Raw genomic sequence first — 26,326 nt, 5'->3', positions numbered from 1 at the left:
AAATACAGCTAATTTCAGTATAAGAGAAATCATCATCTTCAGGAAATGTACAAAGGGATACTAAGAATTTTTTCAGTAGTAGTGGGTTGATACTTTTAAGCTAAACACATGTGACGAGATTTCCCCATAGCAGGATCCGTGCCTGTACGTTTTGGTGTAGACACATGGGCTGTCATCTGATACCGGTGACAACTGTGTGAGGTGGCCAAGAGCAGCACTGCCAGTGAATGTAGCCGCACCGCCTTTTCCCCCTGCTTTACAGTCAAAATGAGTCATCCTCTCACTTAGTCATCAGAAGACAAACCGTTCACCTTGAAAAAACAGGCAAAAGACTTGACAGATGCTTCACAAAAGAAGGTATACAGATGCCCTCCATAAGCACATTAAAAGATTCTCAGCATCACTAGTTACCAGGGAAATGCAAATAAAACCATGATGCCACTTTACACCTGCTAGAATGGCTGACAGAGGTGCCAGAAGTGGATGCTCGTGAGGGTGTGAGCCACCAGCACACACCGCTGGTGGGCGTGTAAAATGGGAAGGCTGGTGGTCTCTTCCCACGTTGAACAGATATCTACCTATAGCCCAGGGCTCCACTCTTAGGTGTTATTCAAGAAAAACAACACATGTTCACAAAAAAAAGTCTTCTGCAGGAATGATGATAGCGGCTTTACTCCTAATAGCAAAACGTGGAAATGGCCCAAATGCCCATCGGCAGGGTACACCAGTAACTGTGGCGTTTACATGCAGTGGGCTCACAGTCAGCAGGAAAAAGGAGTGACTGGATGCATGTCATGAACAGAACATCACGCTGAGCGAAAGAAGCCAGGCCCAGGGAGTGCATACCTGTGATTCTGTTTTTACAGTCATCTAGACCAGACTGAACAGATACATGGCGATAGAAGTCAGAAGAGTGGCTGCCTTGGGGCAGAGGGGCAGAACTTTCTTGAGGAAGGGGCTTGAGGGAACTTTCTGGGGCAATGAAAACATTCCATAACTTGATAAGCCATGGGTTGCCCAGGCATGTTCATCTGTCAAAAGCGAGGGAACTGACCGTGTAAGATCTGTGTGTTCACGGGATGTGGGGCCCTGGAGGTCAGAGGTGGCTGGCGGGGAGGGTCAGGCAGGCCTGGGTTCAAGCCGCGGCCTGCCCTTTGCCTCCCGGCTTCTCCACGTTCTTTTCCGGGGTCTGCGTCCTGACGGCCTCACACATGAGCTGGGGCGGCAAGAGCCGTGCATCACTGTCGCGCAGGTCAGTAACTATGGGCTGTTGCTCTTTCTGCCAGATAAACTATTAATCAAGTTTCTCTTTGAAGACTCCTCCCATTTCCTTTCCTCTTAAAATTGGTTTAATAAACAAGGAGAAATGTAAAAAGAAAAATGAAGATCCTGGGAGGCTTAGTTAATTTTAATTCTAATTAGGATCAAGATTACCTGAAAGAGGGACTTCCCAGGTGGTCCAGGGGTAAAGAATCCGCCTGCCACTGCAGGGGACACGGGTTTGATCCCTGGTTGGGGAACTAAGATCTCACATGCCGCGGGGCAAATAAGCCCGCGTGCCACAACTATTGATCTCTCGCGCCTCAGCGAGAGACCCTGCGTGCCCTGGAGCCTGCACGCCACAGCCAAAGAGAAAACCCACACGCTGCAACTAGAGAGAAGCCCACGCACCACAATGAAGATACCGCGTGTTGCCACTAAGATCCTACGCAGCCAAAAAAAAAAAAGATTACCTAAAAGATGAATTCCCTTGCCCCAAATCCAGAATTTGCTGGTAATAGTCACATATCTGATGAAGCTAATGACGGGGCCCATACTGAGATATTAATTGCCGGGCTTGGTGGCTCAGGGCACTGTCCGGATGGCATCTTGATTATTTTGCCCGTGGTGTGCAAGGGCTGCTCTGTGGCGCGGGGCAGGTGCCGGGGCAGCCAGAGGCGTTGGTGACTCCCGTGCACTGTAATGTTCTCAAGCAACAGAGTTCACCTGCAAAGGCAGCGTCATCTCTTTCTTTGAAGTATAAAATCAAAGTTCATAGATTAAATGAAACGTGAGTCATCTTACAAGAGTGATTAACGTGTGTACTTTTTCTCTATTTGTCTATAGGAGCTGTAAAACTGATGAGCCTGGCATGTGGAAATCAGCACGTCTGGGCCTGTGATTCCAGGGGTGGAGTTTACTTCCGCGTGGGTACCCAGCCTCTGAATCCCAGTCTGATGCTTCCAGCCTGGATAACGATTGAACCGCCTGTCCAGGTAAGCAAAAGTTAACTGATACCAACTTGCTCGTCAGTAAGTTGGTCGGGTGCTGGTGTTGGGGAGAGGACCGTGCCTGCTAGGGTGGCCTCCCAGCAACTGGGGGAGGAGGGGCGTGTCAGGGAGCCTGGGGACTAAGGTGTGCCCCAGGTCAACACACGCTCATTCACTGGCAACCCACACCCGGAATTTGATATTTGTGAAGTTTAGGGCTGAACAGATTAACAATTATCTGAGCCAATGCTGCTTTTTTTCTTTCTCAAAGTGTTTCGTTTCTAACTTTTTACAGAATGGACATTATTTTTGAAAACATCAAACAATATCCAAAAGTATAGAGAAGAAAGTAAAAGTCATTTTAAAATCTTGTCATAGAGATAATGTATTATTATTTTGTGAGTGCCTTTCCTGGTTTGTTGAAGAAATTCTTCTCCTCGTGCGCCCCGTCCCCTCCCCCGACCCCGGCCATATTTCAGTTTACCATGTATCCTAAATGCTTTTCCTTTTCTTTTGACTGTTCCACCACTCGAATCAGAAGCGGGAGTGTGATTTTAGTGTACTATTTAGTTACCCTTAAATACCTGATGGGCCTGGTTGCTATGTTAAATATATTTCTGCTAAAATTTATAAATGGGGGGCTGTGATTTAGTGAGAGTTATTTGCTCTAACTGTTGCTAGTCCCCACTTTGTGACTTTGTTGGGGAAAAAAATGAAGTTACCATATGCAGAGGTGGCAGTGTGGCAGGAGTGGTTAGTCCTTGAACAAAAAGTGCTCAGCGGGGACAAGAAGAAAATCAGGTGTTTGGGTGAATGCCTGTGTTCATGACTGTCTACATTTTGGGCATCATGAACCCTCAGGGATGGGGCAGCTGAGGTCAAGGTGCAGGGCTGGTCATGAGGACCACCAGTCCTGCCCACGGGACACGGAGCCTGTGCTGGGAGACCCTACAGTTGGGCAGGAGTCCGGTCCCGAGTTCTTTGAGGTCATCGGTCAGCGCTCACGGCCACGGGGAGGCTGGCTGCACGTGGATCCTCCTCCTCACAGGGTCCCGCGAAGAGCGAGTAGAATCGCGTCTGTGAGTTAGAAAGCGCTGTGCAGACGCCCGCTCCGCATTCGTCTGCACACGGCGGTGCGCTGACAGCCACGGTCAGGCGACGGGGGCAGGCGTTGTCGCGGGCACTGTGGGCTCTGCTGGTGCGCAGCGAGGGTGAAGGCAAGCCGACCTCTAGCTGGTTTCATTGCTGATGTGAAGCCCCCTCAGACGAGGCGCCCTCTTGTTGCCTGCTCCTGTGGTATGGCGCTGTCAACCTCGGACGGCTTTATGTTATTTCTTAAAGAGTTGTAATTCACCATTTTACAGCAATACAACTCAGTGGTTTTTAGTGTATTCGAAAAGTTGTGCAACCATCACTGCTATCCAATTCTAGAACTTCTTCACCACCCCGAAAAGAAGCCCCCTACCCATTGGTAGACACTCCCTTTTCTTCCGGAACCCCTGTCTCCTCAGCCCCTGGCAGCCACTAATCTACTTTGTGTTTCTGTGCACTTGCCTATTCTGGATTTTCCTTTTTCATATAAATGGAATCATATAATATGTGGCCTTTTCATCTGCCATCTTTCACTTGGCTTCATGTTTTCAAAGTTCATCCATGTTGTAAGGTGTGTCAGTACTTTATTCCTTTTTATGACTCAATAATATTCCATTGCATGCATAGACCACATTTTGCTTATCCACTCATCAGTTGATTGACATTTGGGTTGTTCCTACTTTTTGGCTACTATGAATAATGCTGCTGTGAACATTCGTGTACAAGACTATGTGGACATGCGTTTTCAATTCTGCTGGGTGTATAACTTTAAGTGGAATTGTGGGGTCATATGGTGATCGTATGTTTAACTTCTTAAGGAACCGCCAGACACTGTTTGCCACAGTGGCTGCACCATTCTACATTCTACCAGCAATGTATGAGGATTCCAATTTCTCTACATCCTCACTGCAAAATTTCTCTTGCCCAGTTTTTAAATTCTAGCCACCTTAATAGTTGTAAAATAGTATCTCATTGTGGGCTTCTTTTAAAAAACAGGGTAAAAAAGTTTATTGAAACAGGAAAAATTAATTTTTATATTGTGTGGGTTACTGAATGTTCTGATTTATATTAGAACAGACCTGTAGAGAAAGGAAAGCTGATCTGATCCAACTTGGCACTTTTTGTTATAATTCATTTGGTTTTTATGGTTTGTTTGTTTTTTTAAGATTTTTTTGATGTGGACCATTTTTGAAGTCTTTATTGAATTTGTTACAATACTGCTTCTGTTTTATGTTTTGGTTTTTTGGCCACAGGGGATGTGGGATCTTAGGTCCCTGACCAGGGCTCGAACCCGCGTCCCCTGCATTGGAAGGAGGATTCTTAACCATTGGACCGCCAGGGAAGTCCCTCAATAGGGTTTTAAAAAATTTAGATATAATTGACGCATGGCACTGTATTAGTTTCACATGTACAACATAATGATTCAGTATTTGTATATCTTGCAAAATAATCACCACAATAAGTCTAGTAAACATCTGTCATGATACGTAGTTACGAATTTTTTTTTTCTTGTGATGAGAACTTTGACGATCTACTCTCTTAGCAGCTTTCAAATATGCAATACAGTACTAACTATAGTCACCATACTGTACATTACATCCCCATGTCCTTGTGATTTTGATTTGCATTTCCCTAATGACTAGTGAGCATCTTTTCATGTGCTTATTGGTCATTTGTATATCTTATTTGCAGAACTAAAATATTCACATACTTTGCTCATTTTGTAATTGGATTGTCTTTTTATTATTGAGTTGTAAGACTTCTTTATGTATTCTGGATACTAGACCCTTTTAAGAATTATGATTTACAAATGTTTTCTCCCATTCTCTGGATTGTCTTTTCACTTTCTTTATGGTGTCCTTTGATGCACAAAAGTTTTTTATTTTGATGAAGTCCATTTTATCTATGTTTTCCTTTAGTTGTTTATGCTTTTGGTGTCACATCAAGGACTGCATGAAACTGCGAATTCCTCTTCCTTTCAACATTTAGATTCTAGAACAACCTCTAGGAAGCAAAGCTAAAACTGGGGGAAGAAAGCTTTACTTGCAGTACTCTATTGACTATGGTGATCTACAGCTTTGCCCAGGAAAATGGCCAAAATAGAACAAATTCACATGAAAGGGCCTCAAAGCTCTGCTTTGAATAAAGTACTGATTGCTAAATAGGCTGTTAAACATTAACTATTTCAGGTAGTTCCACTAAATGAGACCACATTTTCTTATTCAGTAGCTTCAGTGCGCTGTAGAAGAAATGCACTTGGCCGTGGAATTTGTAGATAGAGAGTTGGTTCCTGTGGGGACAAAAAACAGGCCTTTCATTTGCACAGGCCCTTTGCTGCACTTTTCCAAGCCCTGCTGAGGACCAAGGCCTGGGCCAGCCACTGTCTGCTGGAGCTGCGATGGAACGCTGTGTCCAGGCAGCGTGTCACATGCTCGTTGGCCTCACACTCAGTGTTTTAGGACAAAGCCTACCTTTAAATTGAATTTCAAATTAACCTTAAAGTTGCAGAGGGTCCTGAGAAGACTAGTTCAGTGGCGGGGTGAGAGTGGGGTGGGTTGAGGCCTTGTTAAAAGATTTAGAAAGGGGCTTCCCTGGTGGCGCAGTGGTTAAGAATCCGCCTGCCAATGCAGGGGACACGGGTTCGAGCCCTGGTCCGGGAAGATCCCACATGCCGCGGAGCAACTAAGCCCGTGTGTCACAACTACTGAGCCTGTGCTCTAGAACCCGCCAGCCACAACTGCTGAGCCCGTGTGCCACAACTACTGAAGCCTGCGCGCCTAGAGCCCGTGCTCTGCAACAAGGGAAGCCAGCGCAATGGGAAGCCCACGCACCACAACAAAGAGTAGCTCCTGCTAGCCGCAACTAGAGAAAGCCCATGTGAAGCAACGAAGACCCGACGCAGCCAAAAGTAAATAAATTTATTTTAAAAAAAAGATTTAGAAAATCAGGACAGTTTGGTTGAATTCAAGTATCAGAATGTAAATGGGGTTTCCATGTTTTGATCATAATCGACTTCTTTTTTTTAAAATTTATTTATTAATTGTTTTTGGCTGCTTCAGGTCTTCGTCGCTATGCACGGGCTTTCTCTAGTTGCGGCGAGTGGGGGGCCACTCTTCGTTGCAGTGCGCAGGTTTCTCATTGCGGTGGCTTCTCTTGTTGAGGAGCGCGGGCTTCGGTAGTTGTGGCGCATGGGCTTAGTTGCTCTGCGGCATGTGGGATCTTCCCGGACCAGGGCTCGAACCCGTGTCTGCTGTATTGGCAGGTGGATTCTTCACCACTGCGCCGCCAGGGAAGTCCTCGACCTCTTTCTAGTTTGTTTTATTTCTTCTTGGGCATGCACATCCTGGTCTACAGGTAGGATGTGTGCAGCTGAAGCGGTAACAGATGCTAAAGGGCACAGAGAAGTGAAGTCACAGGGATCTTCTGAAATTAGCAGCGGTTTCTCAATTTCTGTGTCCCTTTCTCTTCTCTGGTAAAACATCCCTCCTGTAGGAGTTTTGGGGTGAAGTTTTAACAAAGTACTCAAAACGAATGACTCAGTTTTCAGACCTGCCAACATTTGGAAGGATTTGGAGAAAATATTTATAGTTATGTTTAGCATCTTTTCTTTGGAGTTTGCTGCTTCAGTGGGAGAATTTTCTGTCCATAGTAGAGGTGTGTGTAAAGCGAGCACAGTTGATGCTGTGATTTCGCTGCACTGGGAGCACTGTATGCCCGAGGGGAAGAGGATCGTCCAGCTAGCCCCACCCGCACTGGTCCCACCTCTTCCTTCAGAGGACCCTCTCTGCCCTCCCTCTGCCCCCTCCGCCTCCAGAGCAGCCCCTGCTCTTCCCTAGCCCGCCCAGTGTCCTGGCCTCCCCTATGGGAGCCTCCAGCTGACTCTTCCTGTGTGGACTGGCCCATCTGGTCTCCGTGGTCGTTTACTCTGCCTGGATTATAGCTTTTCCTGGAAAAGAGAGAAACTAGGAAAACTAAGACTAATATGACTGGTAAGTGGCCAAACGAACACTTAAAAACTTACTTTAAACTCAGCTGCTTTGGGTATTTTTAGCTATATGAACAGAAAAACCCCAAAATAAATATGCAAACATGGTAACAGGTAATCCCATGAGAATGCCGTGCTCGCAGATGCTGCCAGCGGGCACAGAACTTGATGCTGCTTTACACGTCCAGATCTTTAGAGAAGTTCACAGCTAGCGTCAGGAAGGCTTGCGTTGGAGAGGCGTTAGGGTTAGAGCAGTCCCCCACCCCTGCTGGGCCTTCCACTGACTTGTCTTGGGGCACCGGGAGCGCACGGGGCGCAGGGAGAGTGGCTCTCACTCTCTGCTCCCGTCCAGGGCGGCTCTGGGCAACACTGGATGCTGCTCATACTTCCTCCACAGCTGGCATAGGTCACAAACAGAGGGGATGGGGATGGCAGAAGGAGCGGGGCACCCACACCCCAAAGCCCAGCTCTGCAGGTCCAACCAGCTGCCTGCTTCTAAGAATTTTGGGGTGTTCTGAAGACTCGTGTTCCCTCCTGACATAAAAGTACAAGACCTTGGGGGTAATTAAACCAGATTCCTCTCACTGCATTTGGGGCACCATGGGTTAAATCCCTCCTCACATCCCAGTGAGCGAGATACCACACGGAGACACGACACGGCATCCTGGGACAGGGAGCTCAGAGCTCCGCGTGCCAAACATGAGACACAGTTGCATCTGACAGTAGCGGTCTTTTAATAAGAGAAAGAGAGCAGCGTTGCTAGTTACATGCTTAGTGTCTAGGAGGTCCCTGCTCCTGAGGATGCTGCCAGGGGTTCATGCTGAGGCCCAAGTTGAGTTCTGCAGGATGCGTGCAGCATGGGCAGCGACATCCCCTGAACTGTGCTTCCCAGAGGAGGTTTTCTTCCCATGGAGAATAAAAATGTCAGTTACCAAGTATGTCTGATGATTCTGTTTTTGTTTAAAAAAAAATAAAATTATGTGCGGGACTTCCGTGGTGGTCCAATGGTTAAGAATCTGCCTTCCAGTGCAGGGGACGTGGGTTTGATCCCTGGTCAGGGAACTAAGATCCCACATGCCGTGGGGCAACTGGGCCTGTGTGCCACAACTATGGAGCCTGCAGGCCACAACTAGAGAGCCCGTGTGCTGCAACTACAGAGCCCACGTGCTCTGGATCCTGCATGCTGCAACAAAGAGCCTATGCTCCACAACAGAAGATCCCATGTGCCGCAAGTAAGACCCAACACAGCCAAAAATAAGTAAATAAATATTTTTTAAAAATTGTGTGTACATTGAAAAAAATCTATAAAGATATACAGCAAAATGATAGCAGTGGTTATAGCTGTGGGGTGCTGTTGTGCCTGATTGCTTTTCTTCCTTTAATTCACTTCTATTTTGTGAATATCTTGCAATGAACTTATATTACTTATGGAGTAAGTTCATAACTGAATAATCTAATAAGAATCAGTCTTGGGAAATAATCAGAAATGTTCCCAAAGCTCTTTGTTTTGATGCTGTTTATGACAGTGGAAGCTTGACTGTGTGCAGTGCAGACAGCGAGGCTGCATAGGGCAGTAAGGCAGGGGTGGCACCCGCCCTTGTGAAGAGTCTGCTTAGCAGATTATTACGATGACAGTTATTATAATAATTACGGATGGGGGCTTCCCTGGCGGTCCAGGGGTTAAGACTTGGTGCTTTCATTGCCGAGGGCCCGGATTCAGTCCCTGGTTGGGGAGCTAAGATCCTGCAAGCCACGCAGAGCAGCCAAAAAATAAATAAATAAAATGCATAGGCAGGGCATTATAACAGTTGTTATGGCTTTATCCTTTATGTTCTAGAAGCTGGGGAAAGATTGCACGCGGTAGGTAGAAAAATGGGAGCCGTAAAAAAGACCCAAATCAAACTTTCAGGGATAAAAATTGTAAAATCCCTGAGAGGCAAATCCCCTGGGTGATGAGCGGCAGTGCAGACATCGCAGGAGAAAAGATTGGTGAGCTCGAAGACACAGTGATTAAAAGCTTCCAAACTGAAACAGAGAGAAAAGAGACTGGAAACAAAATGCAGGGCATGAGTGAGCACAGGACAGCTTCACGTGGCCTAATAGAAGTATAGTCAGAGTTCCAAAGGAGAAGAGAGAGGGGGAGGTGACAGGAAAAATACTTGAGGAAATATGGCTGAAAATAACCCGAACTTGATGAGATTATTATGTTGAGTGAAGAAGTCAGGTGGAAAAATAATACATATTATAATGATTAATTTACATGACATTTAGAGAATGCTGACTCATCTGTAGTTCCAGAGAGCAGTGGTTGCTTGGGGACCTGTGAGGGCAGCAGGATTGGAAGGGGTTATGAAGGAGGGGTGCGGGGCGGTGTCAGCAGTGTAGGCATATGGAAACAGGGATCAAATTGTACCCCTTTTTCCTTTTTGGCTGTGCCACGCGGTTTATAGGATCTTAGTTCCCCAACCAGGGATTGAACCCAGGTCCCAGCAGTGAAAATGCGGAGTCCTAACCCCTGGACCGCCAGGGAGTTCCCACAAATCATACGCTTTAAATGTGTGCGTTTTATTATATGTGAGTCACACCCCTGCAGAGCTGTTTAAAATGTATCAGACAGTAAAAAATTGTAAAGGAATGCGAGAGTGCGCGGGGCTGTGCTGGGCGCTGCCGGGGAGCAGGGGTGAGGGAGGCCGCCCCTGGAGGGCGATGAAAGCTCGGTGACCAAAGGCAGAGGGGGCAGTAGGTCAGGGGAGCAGGGGTGAGGGAGGCCGCCCCTGGAGGGCGATGAAAGCTCGGTGACCAAAGGCAGAGGGGGCAGTAGGTCAGGGGAGCAGGGGTGAGGGAGGCCGCCCCTGGAGGGCGATGAAAGCTCGGTGACCAAAGGCAGAGGGGGCAGTAGGTCAGGGGAGCAGCCAGGAAGGAGACCCAGGTCACCAAGGGTTGCCAGCTCTGGCTCCTGTGGACGATGTAGTCCTTGAACTGGGCCTGGCAGACCCAGTGGGCACTTCCAGTGACCAGCAGATAATTCATTTGGCCCAGTGTTTCTGAGTAGGGAAAAGTGCTGCTCCGTGGTGCTTTGGGCAGGACAGTTCGTTGTTGGGGTCCATTCTTGGGGACCATCCTCAGCCTGGTGAGACATCAGTTTCTTGTGCCTCTCGGCTCTAAATCCTAGTCGTACCCAGCAAGACCCTCTGGGAGGGTAGGATGCAGGAAGGGCATCGTGTGACAGGAGACTCAAGAGGTCCTCGGGCTCAGGTTCTGGGGGAGTTGGCCCTTGGCCTGGAGAGTTTGCCGTTGACCCCAGGGGCAGTGGGCGTCCCCGACGGCTGGGACCCGACAGGCTCTAGGCGAGGAAGGCCTGCAGTGAGCCGTGAAACTCTTCGGCCTGGCTCCCTGAATCCAGAGTGCACATCTGTGAGACGCAGGGCTGGGGTGACAGGTGAGTGGGGACCCTGACGCCGAATGTTTGGGGCACAGGAAGCCAGTGTGTGTTGGAGTCCAGGCCTTCTCTCGGTGACGAGACTGGCTGCCCTCGTCGTGCCTGCCAGCTCTGTTGCTGATGCATCAGGTCTCGCTGACATGGCGGGAGGGTGTGGCGGCATTTCCCCCTCAGCAGCAGGGGACACAGCGGCCCCTGGGGCTCTGCCAGCCAGGACCTTCAGTGTCAGAGTCTGCTATTTGAAGTCAAAAGAACCTGAACTGGGCTTCCCTGGTGGCGCAGTGGTTGAGAGTCCGCCTGCTGATGCAGGGGACGCGGGTTCGTGCCCCGGTCCGGGAGGATCCCACATGCCGCGGAGCAGCTGGACCCGTGAGCCATGGCCGCTGGGCCTGCGCGTCCAGAGCCTGTGCTCCGCAACAGGAGAGGCCACAACAGTGAGAGGCCTGCGTACCGCAAAAAAAAAAAAAAGAACCTGAACTAAAAGTTATTTTTTTCCATATGAGACCAAATGACCTTGGGCACGTTGTCCAAACTCACTGGCCCTTCATCTCCTGACCAGTAAAGTGAAGAATCACATCCACCTGGGGACCGGCTGAGGTACTTGCTGAGAATGTCCAGGCCGGGGTCCCTCCCCTGGAGATCAGCTCAGCGGGATGGGGCTCAGGCATCTTGGTTGGTTGGTTCTTATTTTTATCAGAGTCACACACGTAACTATAGAGGCTACACGTCAGCTGGTTCTACGGGTGTGCTACAGGAAACGCGTCTACCCGCCCGTCATCCCCCGTCTAGAGAACTCCTTTCTTTTGGCGTCATCTCCCTGAGTAACTTCATAGGGAGCTGCGTCTCTGTCCTTCTAGCTCTAGAGGTTTTCGGTTGACTCCTGCTGGAAGGGAAGGGTGCCTGTCCCCCCAGCCATGCGCCCGTCTCCCTGCTTCCATCCTCGGGAGCTGCGGTGCTGTGATGGGGCGCACACCCTTCAGAGCTGAGCCGGGCAGTAAACTGCACTCCGTTTGCTTGTCCGCACGACTCTCTGTTTTCCCTGGGCTCGGTCGTAGTCTTTTTTCCCATCTGGTTTTCTGTGTTTTACACATTCAACCCCAGGCTCTCCCTGCCAGCTGTGTCCGTTTCCCTTCCGTACACTTGGGCGTGTGGGCTCCATCCCATTCTTGGAGTCATCTGTCCTGGATGCTCTGGCCGGCCCTCTGGCCTGATCACTCTGTCCTCCTGGGCCCCCTTTGCCTTGCTCGTGCTTTGGATCCCTTCTCTCCTGGATCCTGTGTCTTCCTCTTTCTGTCTCTTTTTTTTGGTGGAGTTTATCCTCCGGTCGGTTCCTGAGAAGGGTCTGTAGAGGTAACTTTTGGACGCGTTGTGTGTCTGAAAGTCTTTGCCCACGTTTATCCGTGACCTTGTATGAGTATAGCAGTCTAGGTTGGAAATAGACTTCCTTTAGAATTTTAAGGTCTTCTTCCGTCATCTCCTGGTGTCCGGTATTGCTGTTGAGAAGTTTGAAGCCATTCTGATACCTGATCCTTGATATTTGACCTGCTTTTTCTCTCTGGAAGTTTGTAAGATCTGTTTGTTCCCAGCGTTCTGCGAGCAGAGAGTGATATGTGCCTGGGGGAGCCTGTTTTATCCTTCGTGCCAGGAGCCCTTTCAGCCTGGAGCTCACGGTGTTTGTTCTGGGATGTGTCCTGTTCCCATGCTGGCAGTCACCTTCTGGCCTCTGCCCCTCCCATTTCTGTGTCCTCTTTCTGGGCGTCCTGCTTTCGTACTGTGGACTTCCTAAAGTGGCCTCTACTTTTCTTACCTTTTCTCTATTTTCTTTATGTTTTTATCTTTCTTCTTTATCCTGCAACCCCTCTATTGGGTTATTTCTATAAAAATATACACACACACACATACATACACACACACACAAACATACACTTTTTTTTTTTTTGGACCACACTGTGAGGCTTGTGGGATCTTAGTTCCCTGACCAGGGTTGAACCCAGGCCCTCGGGAGTGAGAGCATGGAGTCCTAATCACTGGACCGCCAGGGAATTCCTCTGTGATTATATTTTAAATTTCTGGACACTCCTTTTGCTGTTTCACAGTGGTCGAGTCTTCTCTTGCCCTCAAGGACGTTTTTGAAGTTTCTTCCCATGCGTGGTCTCCGTGTCCCTTGAGTTGCCTGCTTTCTGTCTCTCCGCTGTCTTCTCCACGCAGGGGCTTTCTGTAGACGTCGGTGACCTTGGTGTAAGCGGGGGGCCCACAAGCCTGGCTGGGGCCCCTGAGCGTGCATGAGACGTGCTGGCTGCGGTCTCTGCGCGGCGATCGGGCTGTGTGGTTTGCTGGGGGGGGGGGTCCCTGCTCTCAGCTGCTGAGTCCTTTCCTGCTCATTCTCCACTTTCCAGCCTCCAAAATTGTGTGGCAGTTTTCTCCTCTTGTCATTATCCTTGTGAGATCTGAACTTAAACAACAACAAAAAAACCTCTTCCACTCTCGCTGTAGTGTTGTTTCTTTCAGAAGGGACTGCAAGGATAGATGCGTGTGTTCCTTCTGTTATGATTGCCCAGGAGGCTGTGGACTTTTCAAAGCTCTGCAGGTGATTCGGACACACACCCAGTGCTGAGAGCCATGGTGTAGGTCCTCCCTTCCAACTCCGCACTCGTGGTGGTAGGGCTCCTCAGAGGATGCCCCCTGCCTCCTGTCCATTTTCCTTTAATCCTCTGAGCATCTCTGAGTGGTGTCGAGGTATCGGTGGAGCTCTCTGTTACACACTGAGTCGCTGACGAACACAGTGGTGCTGCCTGCAGGTGAGGGAGAAGACCTCCAGAAATGGAGTCTAACGCTGTTGGACGGAGCGGCCCCACTCTGAGGGCAATTGGTTTCTGCCACTTCTTTACTTTTTTCCCCACGTCGCCATTTTTCCCATGGCTCCATTTGAACACCTGTTGTTTTGAGCTTTCATCCCTTCAAGCCCTGTTCCTAAGAAACATTAGCCTTCCCTGGGGTATTTGTCCCTAAACCTTTCTTCTCATTCCGGAAGGCTGTGACCCCCAGTCCAGGGCCGCCAGGGTACGGATGGCCCTCCCCAGCCCTGCAGCAGTCCGCTCACCAGTCTCTAACACCCGATGACCCAGAGATTAAAACAAACACCCAGGGATCTGTCCCAGCTGACAGGTGTGTGCTAGTACCAGGAAGGGTCTGCATGCGGTCCCAGGGGAGCAAACCATAGAGTCACCTCCAGGGACCTTTCCCTTCTGGGCTTTGCTGCTCTGGACGGCCAGCCCCAGGCTGCCTGGGCAGCAGCCGGTGAACAGGGCCCCAGCACCAGGCATTCAGTTGAGCAGCTGAATGTGAGAAGCTCTTGGAGGCACCTGCACCCTGGGATAGAGTTTCTGCAGACCTCGTATCACAGCAACGCTGGAGCCCTGCTGCTGACCACGGGCACAGTCATCCGGGCTGGGGTCCACTCCCCAGTGGTGAACAGAAAGAGTGATCACGGCCGACCTCACCAGCCCCTGCTCAGGAAGAACGGAACGTAACAGCTGCCCAGAAAACCTGTTTCTGAGTGTTTTTCTTTAGCACATCCCCCTGCAATTAGCAGATGCTGTGTCTTGCTGGATTCAGACCAGATGCAGGGGCCAAGGAGACTGCAGGAGCCGGCGCAGGAATCCCCAGGGGGGAGGTCCTCTGGCTTTGCAGTCGGCCAGCTAGAGGAAGAAAGAAGCAGAGGAACTTTGCTCCCATCCAGAGCCTGGCATCTGGTGGCCTCGCTCAGCTGGGTCAGCAGTTTTAGCAGTGCAACTCATTCTCCAGATAAAATCCTATACTTCAGCCAAACGTGTTCCACCAGTACTGGCAGAGCTGCCCCCGTGCACCTGCCCTGGGTGCCTGCCACAGGGGTCCAAGGCAGCTCGCAGAGCGGGGCTCGCAGGTCTCGGGGGAGACCACTGGGCGGCACAGCAGGCCCAGGGCAGCCAGAACTGCCATGTCCCAGACTCAGAGCGTGAAAACCTGGTAGGGGAGCCTCGCAGGTCACCTGCTCATCCTCCAGCTGAGGACACAGAGCCCGAGGAGGAGGGGGTGTGCCCCGGGTCACGTGCTGAGTTGAAGGCCAGAGTGTCTGAGAGCCTGCTGGTACTTTAAATACAGGCTGTTAACACTGGTATCCAGGTTTGAAGCTTTTGTGAAATGAGAAGGAATAGACCAGAGGCAGCACAAGGATCCCCTACAGGAGAAAACGCGGAAGAACTAAAATGACCCGACAGACCTCAGAAAGTGCAACAACTCTGGGGCCACGTGCCCAGGGACAGCCTGAGGGCTTCCCTACAGCGGCCTCGGGGTGCTCGGTCCAGACCCCAAATCCTCAAGGAAAGGCAAAGTTCACCGTGTGTCACAAATGTTAGGTGGATTCAAGGTTCATTAGGACAGAGGGAGGGCACAACTTGGAGGGGAAGGAAGTGGGACTGGCCACCGTGAGGGGTTAGGGTTTCTCTCCAGAAGGCGTCTTTTGTGGTGTGGTCTGTGCTGCTCTGCAGGCTCTCCGATTCATCCGCCTTGGTGTTCCTGAAACATTCCTGCTGCATTTTATCCAAGGTCACATAAAGTCCATACCAGAAGGATCTGTCTAGATAAACATTACCTTTGGTTGCAAAATTTTCAATTTTTTTTCTTTTCTCCTGGATTTATTCACATTCTGGCTGAGGGAGGTGTGTGTGTGTGTGTGTGTGTGTGTGTGTGTGTGTGTGTGTGTGTGTGTGTGTGTTTCTTGGGACAAAGGCTCAGTCTGCTACAAGTCTGGAGAACTCTGGTCTGAGCCCCAGAGCCATGGGCAGGACCCTCACTTCTCAGCCTTAGTTTTGTCAGTTTTCTCACCCAGGATATGAAGGGGTTGGGCTCAGCCGGTCTCCTGCATCCTTTCCAGCCCCAAATCGGTTTTGGTGAGACCTTGATTCAGAAAAGCCAGAGCTTTTTAGTAAGAGGCTGTGTTTTCTTTTGAGCTGGAGTTGCTTGTGCTGCCTTCCCTCTCCTCACGTGGGGTTCCTGAGCCTTGCTGCCCCCCGATATGCCAGTTGCATGAGGGTTTCTTGAGCAGAGGCTCTGTGAGACCAGGCACGCTTGGAGCTCTGCGGGCTGTGAAAATGGAAAAGCGTGACGGATTCCGAGTCTGCCCAGCCCCTAGGGGAGTGGGGTATGGGGGGCACACTGGGGAAGGCCTGGTGGGATGAGCCTGGATGGGGCCCCTTTGGGCTGGGAGATGGGGCAGGGGGTCCTTCAGGAGGCCAGCGAAGCAGGCAGTTTGTGAGCAGGGAGGGTTTTCGCAGCAGTCTTGCAAAGGGGAATCCAGAGGTGGGGTGCAAAGTCCTGTTTGCTTAGAGCCAAAGCCCAGCACGGTTGGGCCTGGCCAACCGTGAGGCCAGAAAGGGGGTGCTGCTGGGAGAGGGTGCAGGGCTGTGGGGGGGTGGGGGTTACCCTGCAGGTAGCAGGGACTGTGGCCAACAGTGCAAGACAGTTAGATGCCCAGTGCAGACTATCCTGCAGCCCCAGGTAGGATGGAGACCAGTTCGGAGGCCCCTGAAGCAACTGAGGCCACACACCACAGGGGCCAAGCTTGCAGTCTCACGAAATTGGGTAGAAAACCAATGTTAGTGAAAATAGCTGAGGGAGGGCTGGACAACTTCTGGGTTGCACACTTCTGCCTGCCTCAGCTGCCACCAGCGGAGGGCAGGTGACCGGTGACCAGAGCCATCAGCTGTATCTCTCCATTGTCTGTGATTACCAGAGTCATTTATCCTATGAGTGTGTGGTCTTTTTTTTTTTTTTATTGGAGTATAGTTGATTTACAAATGCTGTGTTAGTTTCTTCTGTACAGCAAAGTGAATCAGTTATACATATACATATATCCACTCTTTTTTAGATTCTGTTCCCATACAGGCCATTAGAGAGCACTGAGTAGAGTTCCCTGGGCTATACAGTAGGTTCTTATTAGTTATCTATTTTATATATAGTAGTGTGTATATGTCAATCCCAATCTCCCAATTTATCTCTCCCCCCCATCCCCTGGTAACCACAGGTTTGTTTTCTACATCTGTGACTCTATTTCTGTTTTGTAATTAAGTTCATGTGCATCCTTTTTTTAGATTCCACATATAAGCGATATCATATGATATTTGTCTTTCTGTGTCTGACATACTTCACTCAGTATGACAATCTCTAGGTCCATCCATGTTGCTGCAAATGACATTATTTTGTTCTTTTTTATGGCCGAGTAACATTCCATTGTATATATGCACCACATCTTCTTTATCCATTCCTCTGTCAATGGACATTTAGGTTGCTTCCCATGTCCTGGCTATTATAAATAGTGCTGCAGTGAACACCGGGGTGCATGCATCCTTTCAAATTATGGTTTTCTCCAGATATGCCTAGGAGTGGGATTGCTGGGTCATATGGTAGTTCTGCTTTTAGTTTTCTGAGGAAACTCCATACTGTTCTCCATAGTGGCTGCACCAATTTACATTCCCACCAACAGTGCAAGAGGCTTCCCTTTTCTCCACACCCTCTCCAGCATTTATTGTTTGTAGACTTTTTGATGATGGCCATTCTGACCGGTGTGAGGTGATACCTCATTGTCGTTTTGATTTGCATTTCTCTAATAATTAGTGATTTTGAGCATCTTTTCATGTGCTTTTTGGCCATCTGTATGTGTGGTCTTCAGAGTGTGTGGTCTTACCACAACTAACTTAGTGACTGTAGTCCGAATTCTTGGGGGAATATACAAGACGAGAAGCTTGGAGTCAGAGTTAACAAGTACTGTATGTAACTCGAAAACAAGCTTGTCTTGATTCCAGGAAACACGGAACCTGCCACATTTCCAGCTCACGTTATCTAAACTCAGCTGTATTTTTGCTGCATCTGGCAGCTAAGATGAATCCCTTAACCTGAGAACGGTCACTCTGGGCCCCCAGGCCGGTGTGCACAGCAGCAGAACCTTTGGAGTCCCAGTTTGGGAACAGTCCATCACGTGAAAACTTCACCCCTTAACTTCAACATCATGTCTAGTCAAGATCTCAGTTTATAAATTGTGGAGAGTCTCTCAGTTAATGGGAGAGAGTAATGGTATATCCTGTAACACTGGTGTTACTTGTTCATAGTAATGAGTAACTGAGTGCTTATCTTTTGAGAACATGGGGTGTTTATAGTCACGAACAGCCCCTTTGATTTGTAAATATCAAAGCAGGTTGGTGGCTGTGATCTGGGTGCTTCCAGAAAGGGGGTGTGGCTCCCTCCCCATCACCCGCACTGCAGCTTATCTTTAAAGGACACTTAAAAATAAGCAGGAATAGGCACACACACTCACACACTTGCACACGTGTACACACACACACACACACACATACTGTCTACAGACTTTGGAAGCACACCAAGATTATACATAATTTTTTTAGCATTTCCAAATGATGTTAAATCTTAAATTCCTTATTTATTCCATTTTACAAATTGCATCCTTCTTTCTTTTTTCATTTTTATGAAGTTTTGAATATGAATAAACCAAAATTCTAGCCTGCCTGCTTCTTTTTCTCATTGAGATTTTTATTGTGAAAACTGCAGATTCACTTGCATTTGTAGGAAATAATAGAAACCCTGTGTACCTTTTACCCAGTCTCCCCCAGTGATGACATCTTGCAAAACAATAGTACATTGTCACAACCAAGCCTGTCTACTTTTTGTTTTTTAAAAAATTGTGGTAGGGGCTTCCCTGGTGGCGCAGTGGTTAAGAATCCACCTGCCAACGCAGGGGACACGGGTTCAAGCCCTGGTCCGGGAAGATCCCACATGCCGTGGAGCAACTAAGCCCGTGTACCACAACTACTGAGCCTGCGCTCTAGAGCCTGCGAGCCACAACTACTGAGCCCACGAGCCACAACTACTGAGCCCACATGCCACAACTACTGAGCCCACGCGCCTAGAGCCCGTGCTCCGCAATAAGAGAAGCCACCGCAGTGAGAAGCCCGCACACCACAACAAAGAGTAGTCCCCACTTGCGGCAACTAGAGAAAGTCCAGCACAGCAACGAAGACCCAACGCAGCCAAAAATAAATAAGTAAATAAATTTATTTAAAAGAAAAAAAAATTGTGGTAAAATACGCACACATGAAATTTACCATCAGTGGCACTCGGTGCATTCACAGCGTTGTGTACCTTTTATCACTGTGTGATTGCAGAGCAGTTTCATCATCCCAGAAGGAAGCCCTGCACCCAGTAGCGTCCCTCTCCGTTCCTCCCGCCCCGCAACCCCTGGCAACCACTAATCTGCCTTCTCTCTGTATGGATTTTTCTCTCCTGGATGTTTCATATAAGTGGAGTCATACAATATGTGGTCTTTTGTGATTGGCTTCGTTCACTGAGCATCATTTTTTTAAAAACTATTTATTTATTTATTGGCTGCGTCGGGTCTTAGTTGCAGCACGTGGGATCTTTCGTTGGCTCTCTAGTTGAGAGGCGTGGGCTTAGTTGCCTCACGGCATGTGGGATCTTAGTTCCCCAACCGGGGATTGAACCGGCGTCCCCTGTATTGCAAGACATTCTTAACCACTAGACCACCAGGGAAGCCCTGAGCATCATGTTTTTGAGGTTCATCCATGTTGTATCAGTATCAGTACTTCATTCCTTTTTTTTTTCTTTTTTGCGGTACGCGGGCCTCTCAGTGCTGTGGCCTCTCCCATTGCGGAGCACAGGCTCCGGACGCGCAGGCTCAGCGGCCATGGCTCACGGGCCCAGCCGCTCCGCGGCATGTGGGACCTTCCCGGACCGGGGCACGAACCCATGTCCCCTGCATTGGCAGGCGGACTCTCAACCACTGCGCCACCAGGAAGCCCTCTTCATTCCTTTTTATTGCTGAATGCTATTCCATTGTATGGATAAGACCACATTTTGTTTACCCACTCATCAGTTGGTGGACATGTGGATTGTTTCCACTTTTTGGCTATTGTTAAGGGTGTTGTCATGAACATTCGTGTAGCTTCTGTTTGGACATCTGTTCCAATTCCTTAGGTATATATCTAGGAGTGGAATTTCTGGGTCGTATGGTAATTCTATGTTTAACCTTGGAGGAACTGCCGAACTGTTTTCCACAACAGCTGCACCATTTGACGTCCCCAGCAGCATATGTGAGAATTCCTGTTTCTCCATTTCCTTACCAATACTTGTTTCCCATTTTCTTTTTTTAGCCATCCTAGTGGGTGTGAAATGATGCCTCACTGTGGTTTTCATTTATATTTCCCTAATGACTAATGACATTGAACATCTTTCCATATGTTTGTTGGCCATGTGTACGTCTTCAGAGAAATGTCCATTCAAGTCCTTTGACCTTTTTAAAGTTCAGTTGTCTTTTTGTTATTGGATTTTATTTTATTTTTGTTGTTGTTTTTGTTGGATTTTTAAAGAGTTTTTAATTCTGGATACTAGACCTTTACCAGATATATGATTTGGAGATATTTTCTCCTATTCTATGGGTTTTTTCACTTTCTTTATGGTGTCCTTTGATGTACAAAAGTTTTTAATTTTGATGAGGTCCAATTTATCTTTTTTGTTATTGGTGCCATATCTAAGAAACCATTGCCAGATTTAGCTCTTACATTTATTTATTTATTATTTATTTATTTATTGGCTGTGTTTTTGTTTTTCGTTGCTGCGCGTGAGCTTTCTCTAGTTGTGGCGAGCGGGAGCTATTCTTCGTTGCGGTGCGCGGACTTCTCATTGTGGTGGCTTCTCTTGTTGCAGAGCATGGGCTCTAGGCACTTGGGCTTCAGTAGTTGTGGCATGTGGGCTCAGTAGTTGTGCCTTGTGGTCTCTAGAGTGCAGGCTCGGTAGTCGTGGCACACAGGCTTAGTTGCTCTGCGGCATGTCGATCTTCCCGGACCAGGGCTTGAACCCGTGTCCCCTGCGTTGGCAGGCAGATTCTTAACCCCTGTGCCACCAGGGAAGCCCTTACATTTATTTTTGATCCATTTCAGGTTAATTTTATATACCATGTGAGTTAAGGGTCCAGCCTCATTCCCTTATGTGTGTGCCGTCCAGTTTTCCTAGCACCATTTGTTGAAGACTACTCTTTTCTCATTGAATGATCTTGGCAACCTTGTCAACAATTACTTGGCTGTACAGATTTATTTCTGAACTCGCAGTTCTACCCCACTGATTTCTATGTCTGTCCTTATGTCAGCATCACACTGTTTGGTTACTGTAGCTTTGTAACAGTTCTGAAATCAGGCAGTGGGAGTCTTCCAACTGTGTTTTTTATTTCAGGATTGTTTTGGCTGTTCGGGGTCCCTTGTAATTCCATACGAATTTTAGGATCAGCTCTTCCATTTCTGTAAGAATACCAGCTGGGATTTTGGTAGGGATTTCATTGAAATCTGCAGATCGCTTTGGGTAGTATTGCCTTGTCTACTTCACGGTGTAGTGCACTGTCTTACAGAAGGGAGCGCACAGAAGGAGGGCTTGTTTAGTCACTTCTGGGCTCCAGCCCCGAAGTCTGATGTGGAAGGTCTGGCCCCAAGCCCAGGAATGTGCCAGTTTAACAAGGTCCCCCACGAGTCCCAGGGACTCCAAGGTTTGAGAACCACTCTGGCCTTACCCACCTTCCCTAGGGAGGGGTCTGGGGTTCAGCAAGAGCGAGTTTCCCAGTTTGAAAATGGCCAGTTCGTGGGCAGGAGCAGTCTTCACAGCTACTTCCTGTTCAGCCCCCTCTTGGCATTTTGGCCCTGCTTGACCTCTGGGAGTAAGGTCATTGGAATGTGTTCCAGTCGACTTTCGTGAAGCAGCATTTCTTGGGCCGAGTTCAGGAGCTCTCGGGGTGGCAGAGGGTGGGTGACATTTATGGAATCTCCCTGTCTTTTCCATACTGCCTCTTCTCCCGGAGGCCAGGGTGGTGTGCCTGTCTGACCTGCACTGAGTCCTCGACTCGGCTGGGAGGTCCTCTTGTTCATTGCGTCTTGTTTCTTGCCATCAGACCTCGGATACATTTCCAAACCTCTCTCTGTCTGAGCACCTCTGATCTCAGAGCCCTTGCTGGGATCTGCTGAGGAGACAGACCTTGCAGGTGGCGCCCGGCCCTGCCCTGCCCGCTCCAGCCTCGGCCCTTCAGGCCGCGCTCCCTCCTGTGCATATGCTCTTGCCCCCCGGCACACGCCTCCCTGCCCTTCTCTCCTGGTTCTTTCCTGATCATCCTTCAGTCTCACCTCGCCGACAGCTCCTAGGGCAGCTCTGCCTGACCGCCTGTCTGACCCCAGGTACGTGCTCAGAGCACCACGTTCTTCACCGCTGTAGCTCCCCTTACCTGTGGCAGCCTTACATGTCCTCGTGTGACTGTCTGATTAACGACGTGTCTCTCACCAGACTTGAAAATCCAGGAGTCAAGAAGACTGATGCCCAGCACCCAGCACCGTGCCCGGCACGGGGCAGGCGCTCAGCCTAACGCCTGCTGGGTGGTTGGGGCTGGTGGGAGGGCGGTGGAGGCGCGGATGGGCGGGTGCGGTGATGGGTGGGCGGGGTGGGCAGTGACAGGTAGATGGATGATGGCTGAGTGGCGGGCTGGCTGGCTGGCTGGCTGGCGGGGAAGCACCAGTCAGTGAGTTTCCAGAACCTCCTTCCTCTCCACTTTATCAGACAAACACTCCTTGGGACCTGTTGTGTGACTGTCCTTCAGGACACACAGGTGACTGAGACACCTGGAAAAGACACAGAACATCGCCAGGGCTGGGACCCAGTGTCCCAGAGGATGGTGGCAGCGTGTGGGGCTGGCGGGGGCGCCTGACAACTCTTCTGTGCCGCCTCTCCCCTCCCGAGACAAGACCTTCTCTGAGGAAGAAGTCCTCTGCTCCTCTCCCTGCCTCCCACCCCCCAGTGACTCCAGGACTTCACCGGCCCCTCCTCCCCTCCTGGAACCTTAACAGCCCGCCTCCCTGCGTCCCTCCCTCTCCCATGAGCTGACTTGTTCAGGTAGGCCCCAGCAGCCTTGTTCTGCCCTGTGGCCTCTTCTCCTCTTAACCCTTAGCAGTCTGGTTCAACGGCCCTGGCTGTGCCCTCCACCGCCCCTCTGCAGACTTCCAGGGGCTGCTAATGGGCTCATTTTGTGTTCCTCCTGACCTCTGAGTAACACCTGCTACCACTGCGCAGCCCTTCCCGCCGCTTCTTTATTATCCTGTTAGTTAAAGTGTTTTCAAAGAGACCCGCCCCCACCTGCCCACCACCACTGGACGCCAGAGTGACCAGTGGGGCATCTCAAATGCCGAGGCCTGGGCCCTCCGGGTGGTTGGCGTGAGCAGCCCGTGCTGAGAATCAGAGTGGGGACAGCGTCTCCTGGGTCCTGCCCAGCGCCCCCAGCCGAGCTCTCACCTGGATTATTCCACCGGCTTCCAGCACGGGACTCCGCTCCTTCCAGCTTCCCTGAGGGCGGTCCTCGCAGCAGCGGTGTCCGCTCACATCACTTCTCTCTCCACACCTCCCTTAGCACGTCTGCTGCCTTCTCGCCTCCGCCTCCTCACTCACCGGCCTCCAGGCTGGCGTGCCCCTGCTGGGGCGGCAGGGTCAAGGACCCCCACCCCCACCCCATTGCCGTGGTGTTCCCCTGGCCCCTCTCTCCCCGTCACGTGACGCAGCCCTGGTGTGTTTGCCTGGCCCACCCCCGGTGAAATGGAGGCTCTGTGAGGACAGAGGCGCGTGGTTTGTCTGCGGGGAGGTTTCCCCGGCACCCAGCATCTGAGGTGCTCGGCGTTTGCTGAGCAAATGACCGCGTGGCTTCACGGGGAGGTGTGTGTCCAGGAAGCAGCCAACCCGAGAGCTGCGGGGGTGGCATGGTGTCCCGCGGAACCTAGCCTGGGAAATGCTGCAGGATGACACCCCTCGTAGGATGTGTCCATACGGGTGCCTTGCTCATCCTCGTAATGTGCAGTCAGCAACGTCCCTGCTTGTATGCCAGCTGCTTCTGCTCTCCTGTCCTTTGAGAACTGGCTTATGTCCTTGCCCCTCCTGCTGCCTCCCCTGGGAGTGAGGTTCAAGTCCCGTCCTGACATCATCGAGTTCGGGGGTGGGGGGCAGCGGCTGCCCTCATGCCCTGAAAGCCCGCCGAGCTGTACACTTGGGGTTTGTGTTTTTTAAAGGTGTGTGACCCTTCAGTAAAAAGCTCTCTTTTTATTGGATGAGAGTAAGTGAAGGGCTGGGCTTCCCTCAGAGGGAAGCAGGGAGCCTCGTGTCCATGCCCCCCTCAGCCCGGGCAGGTGTAGCTCCCCCGGCCAGGAGCTGTGTGGGGTTGTGCAGGGTGGGTTGCAGCCTGCCCTGTGCACGAGGGCGTGTGGGGGGAGGGCAGGCCGGCCGAGGCCCCGAGGAGGCAGGGGCGTCACGCCGAGGAGTTCCCGCTGTACTCTGGGCAGTCGGGAGACGTGGCAGCGAGGCAGGCGGACAGGCAGGAGGGGTCCCACAGTGTCTGGGCACCCTGGTGACTGGCGGGTGGCAGGCAGGACCGTGCCCAAACCGGGCAGTGGGGCCGGGGGACCGAGGGGGTCCAGGTTCAGAGCTGTCCAGGAGATGACGGGCGCCCAAGGAGGGCGAGGAGAGAGAAGGGGCGCCGACCCGCCCTGGCCGCCCAGTGGCGGTTCTCCTCCCGGCCCTCCTCCTCCTCCGAGGGCTTCTCCCCGCCCGCCGGCTCTTCCCTGCCTCCGCATCACAGTGTCTTATCTGTCTTCCCACTGCACCACTGCCCGGAAACTTCGTGGCTTCGAGCAGCGCTTTACTACTCGTACCTCTCAGGACTCGGGGGCTGGGATGCGGGCGGAGTCCAGCATGGACGGCTCCTCCCTGCTTCACCACGGCCGGGCCTTTGGGCCCCGCACACCTCTCTCCCCTCCGCGGGGCCTCCGCACCGCAGACTTCTCCATGCCGGCTGAGTTCTGAGAGGAGAAGCTGACGCTGCCTGCTCCTCGAGACCAGGCTCGGCCCTGCCAGCGGGATGCTTCCGCCATGTTGTTTTGGTCAAAGTGAGAGGGCGGATTCCAGGGGAGGGGCACAGACCCCCGTCTCCGTCTCCGTCGAGCGGAAGTCACAGCCGCACCAGCCATGGGAAAGCAGAGAGCGCTTTCAGAACCTGTGTTCTTGCCTGGAAAGCATTTAGGATGCTCCTCAGCTGAGAGCGCCCATGAGTTCTGATCGCATCTCCCACAGGCACACAGGGCGTGTCAGCCGCGTCTGTGCCCAGCGTGGTGTGCCGATCGATCGCAGGGCCGTCCATCCGCTCCCCGCAGCCCCTCATCCTCTCCGGAGCGGTGGGGGGGGGGGGGATGCTGGGCCTAGGGCACCCCTCCCCGCACGCGAGGCCGAGCGGGCTCACTGGCCGCCTTGCCTGCCGGTTCCTGTTTCCTGCGAAGCTCGTGGCAGCTGTGCACAGTCGGCCTGGCTCTCGGCCTGGCCCTGTCTGTATGCCAAGCAGAGCAGAAGAGGGGGGCTCGGGGGCGTGAGTGGGGAGACCCATGTCCACAGACACCCACCTCGACCCCTCCCCAGGCTGCCCAGCCAGCCTTGATCGAGCTCCCGGGCCGGTCCACACACCTTCTCCCCGCGGACCCTCTGTCCCAACACTCTCAATGGCAACTGCGTTTTTTGGTGTCTTTTACCTTCATAACTTATAAAATTTAACTTTTCATTTTGAAAAACTTCAGACCAACGGAAAACTTGCAGATTTCAGTAACTCCCATAGCCTCAGGTCCACCCAGAGTCACCCACTGCCAACACTGGGCCACGTTTGCCTTCTCTCCGAGCATGAAGCTGTGAACAGGGGCTTGTGAGGACCCTCAGGCCAGGCCCCCGGCCACCTCCCCTTCCCCTGTTACCTGCCGTCTGTCGCTGCCCGTTAACGCAGCCCACCCCTCCTGGCCCGGCATCCCGCAGGTCTCCCCATGTCCTTTCCTTCTCCTGTCACCTGGCCTATCTTTGTTCCCCAGGACATGCAGCACTGAAGAGCTGGGGCTCCCTGCTTGGTGGGAGGTCCCTCAGTCTGGGTCTTCGGGGCGTTTCTATCCCTGTGAGGCTGTGCTCTGGGGACAGGCCTGGTCCCCCCACCCCTTTGCCCGCCGCTCCTGCCGTGCCGGGCTGCCCTGGGCTGTGTGGGAACTGCCCTCCCCAATCATGTGCGCCCACCTCCTTCCCTGAGGAAAGGCCCTTCCTGCTTCCAGCCCGCCGGGGTCGCCCTGGTCAGCGTCCACTCCAGCCCCAGCGACCAGATGCTGTGGGCCCTGGACAGCAGGTGGAACGTGCACGTCCGAGTTGGGATCACCGAGGAGATGCCGGTGGGGACCGACTGGGAGCACGTGCCAGGTAGAGGCGCTGGGTGGGCGGTGGCCACTGCGGCCACACTGGGGCCTGGTTTGTTTCTGAGGCTCTGCTGAGGCAGGTGACAGCAAGCGTCTACCTCAGTGTTCCCCAGCGTGGGCACCCCACAAGCAGAGCGCCAGCCCCGTGTCCTTGGGGTTCCTTGTCGGATGACCGTTTCCGGACCGCCTGGGCTCTGGTCCTCGGGTCTTG

At 51.4% G+C, this 26,326-nt stretch overlaps 1 protein-coding gene across 1 annotated transcript in view; it reads left to right on the top strand.

Moving 5' to 3' along the window:
- TECPR2 (tectonin beta-propeller repeat containing 2) overlaps positions 1 to 26,326 on the top strand; it is a 94,056-nt gene that overhangs the window by 65,253 nt on the left and 2,477 nt on the right. The window contains exons 17-18 of the mRNA XM_082647154.1: positions 2,107 to 2,255; positions 25,978 to 26,119. Of these exons, the coding sequence (XP_082503280.1) occupies positions 2,107 to 2,255; positions 25,978 to 26,119 (291 nt within the window). The remainder of the gene's footprint in view (positions 1 to 2,106; positions 2,256 to 25,977; positions 26,120 to 26,326) is intronic.

Source organism: Grampus griseus, assembly GCF_964374135.1.
Source record: "Grampus griseus genome assembly, chromosome: 2".
Classification (NCBI taxonomy): domain Eukaryota; kingdom Metazoa; phylum Chordata; class Mammalia; order Artiodactyla; family Delphinidae; genus Grampus; species Grampus griseus.
The sequence above is the reverse complement of the archived record's forward strand: the minus strand, read 5'-3'. Positions and strand labels throughout refer to the sequence as shown.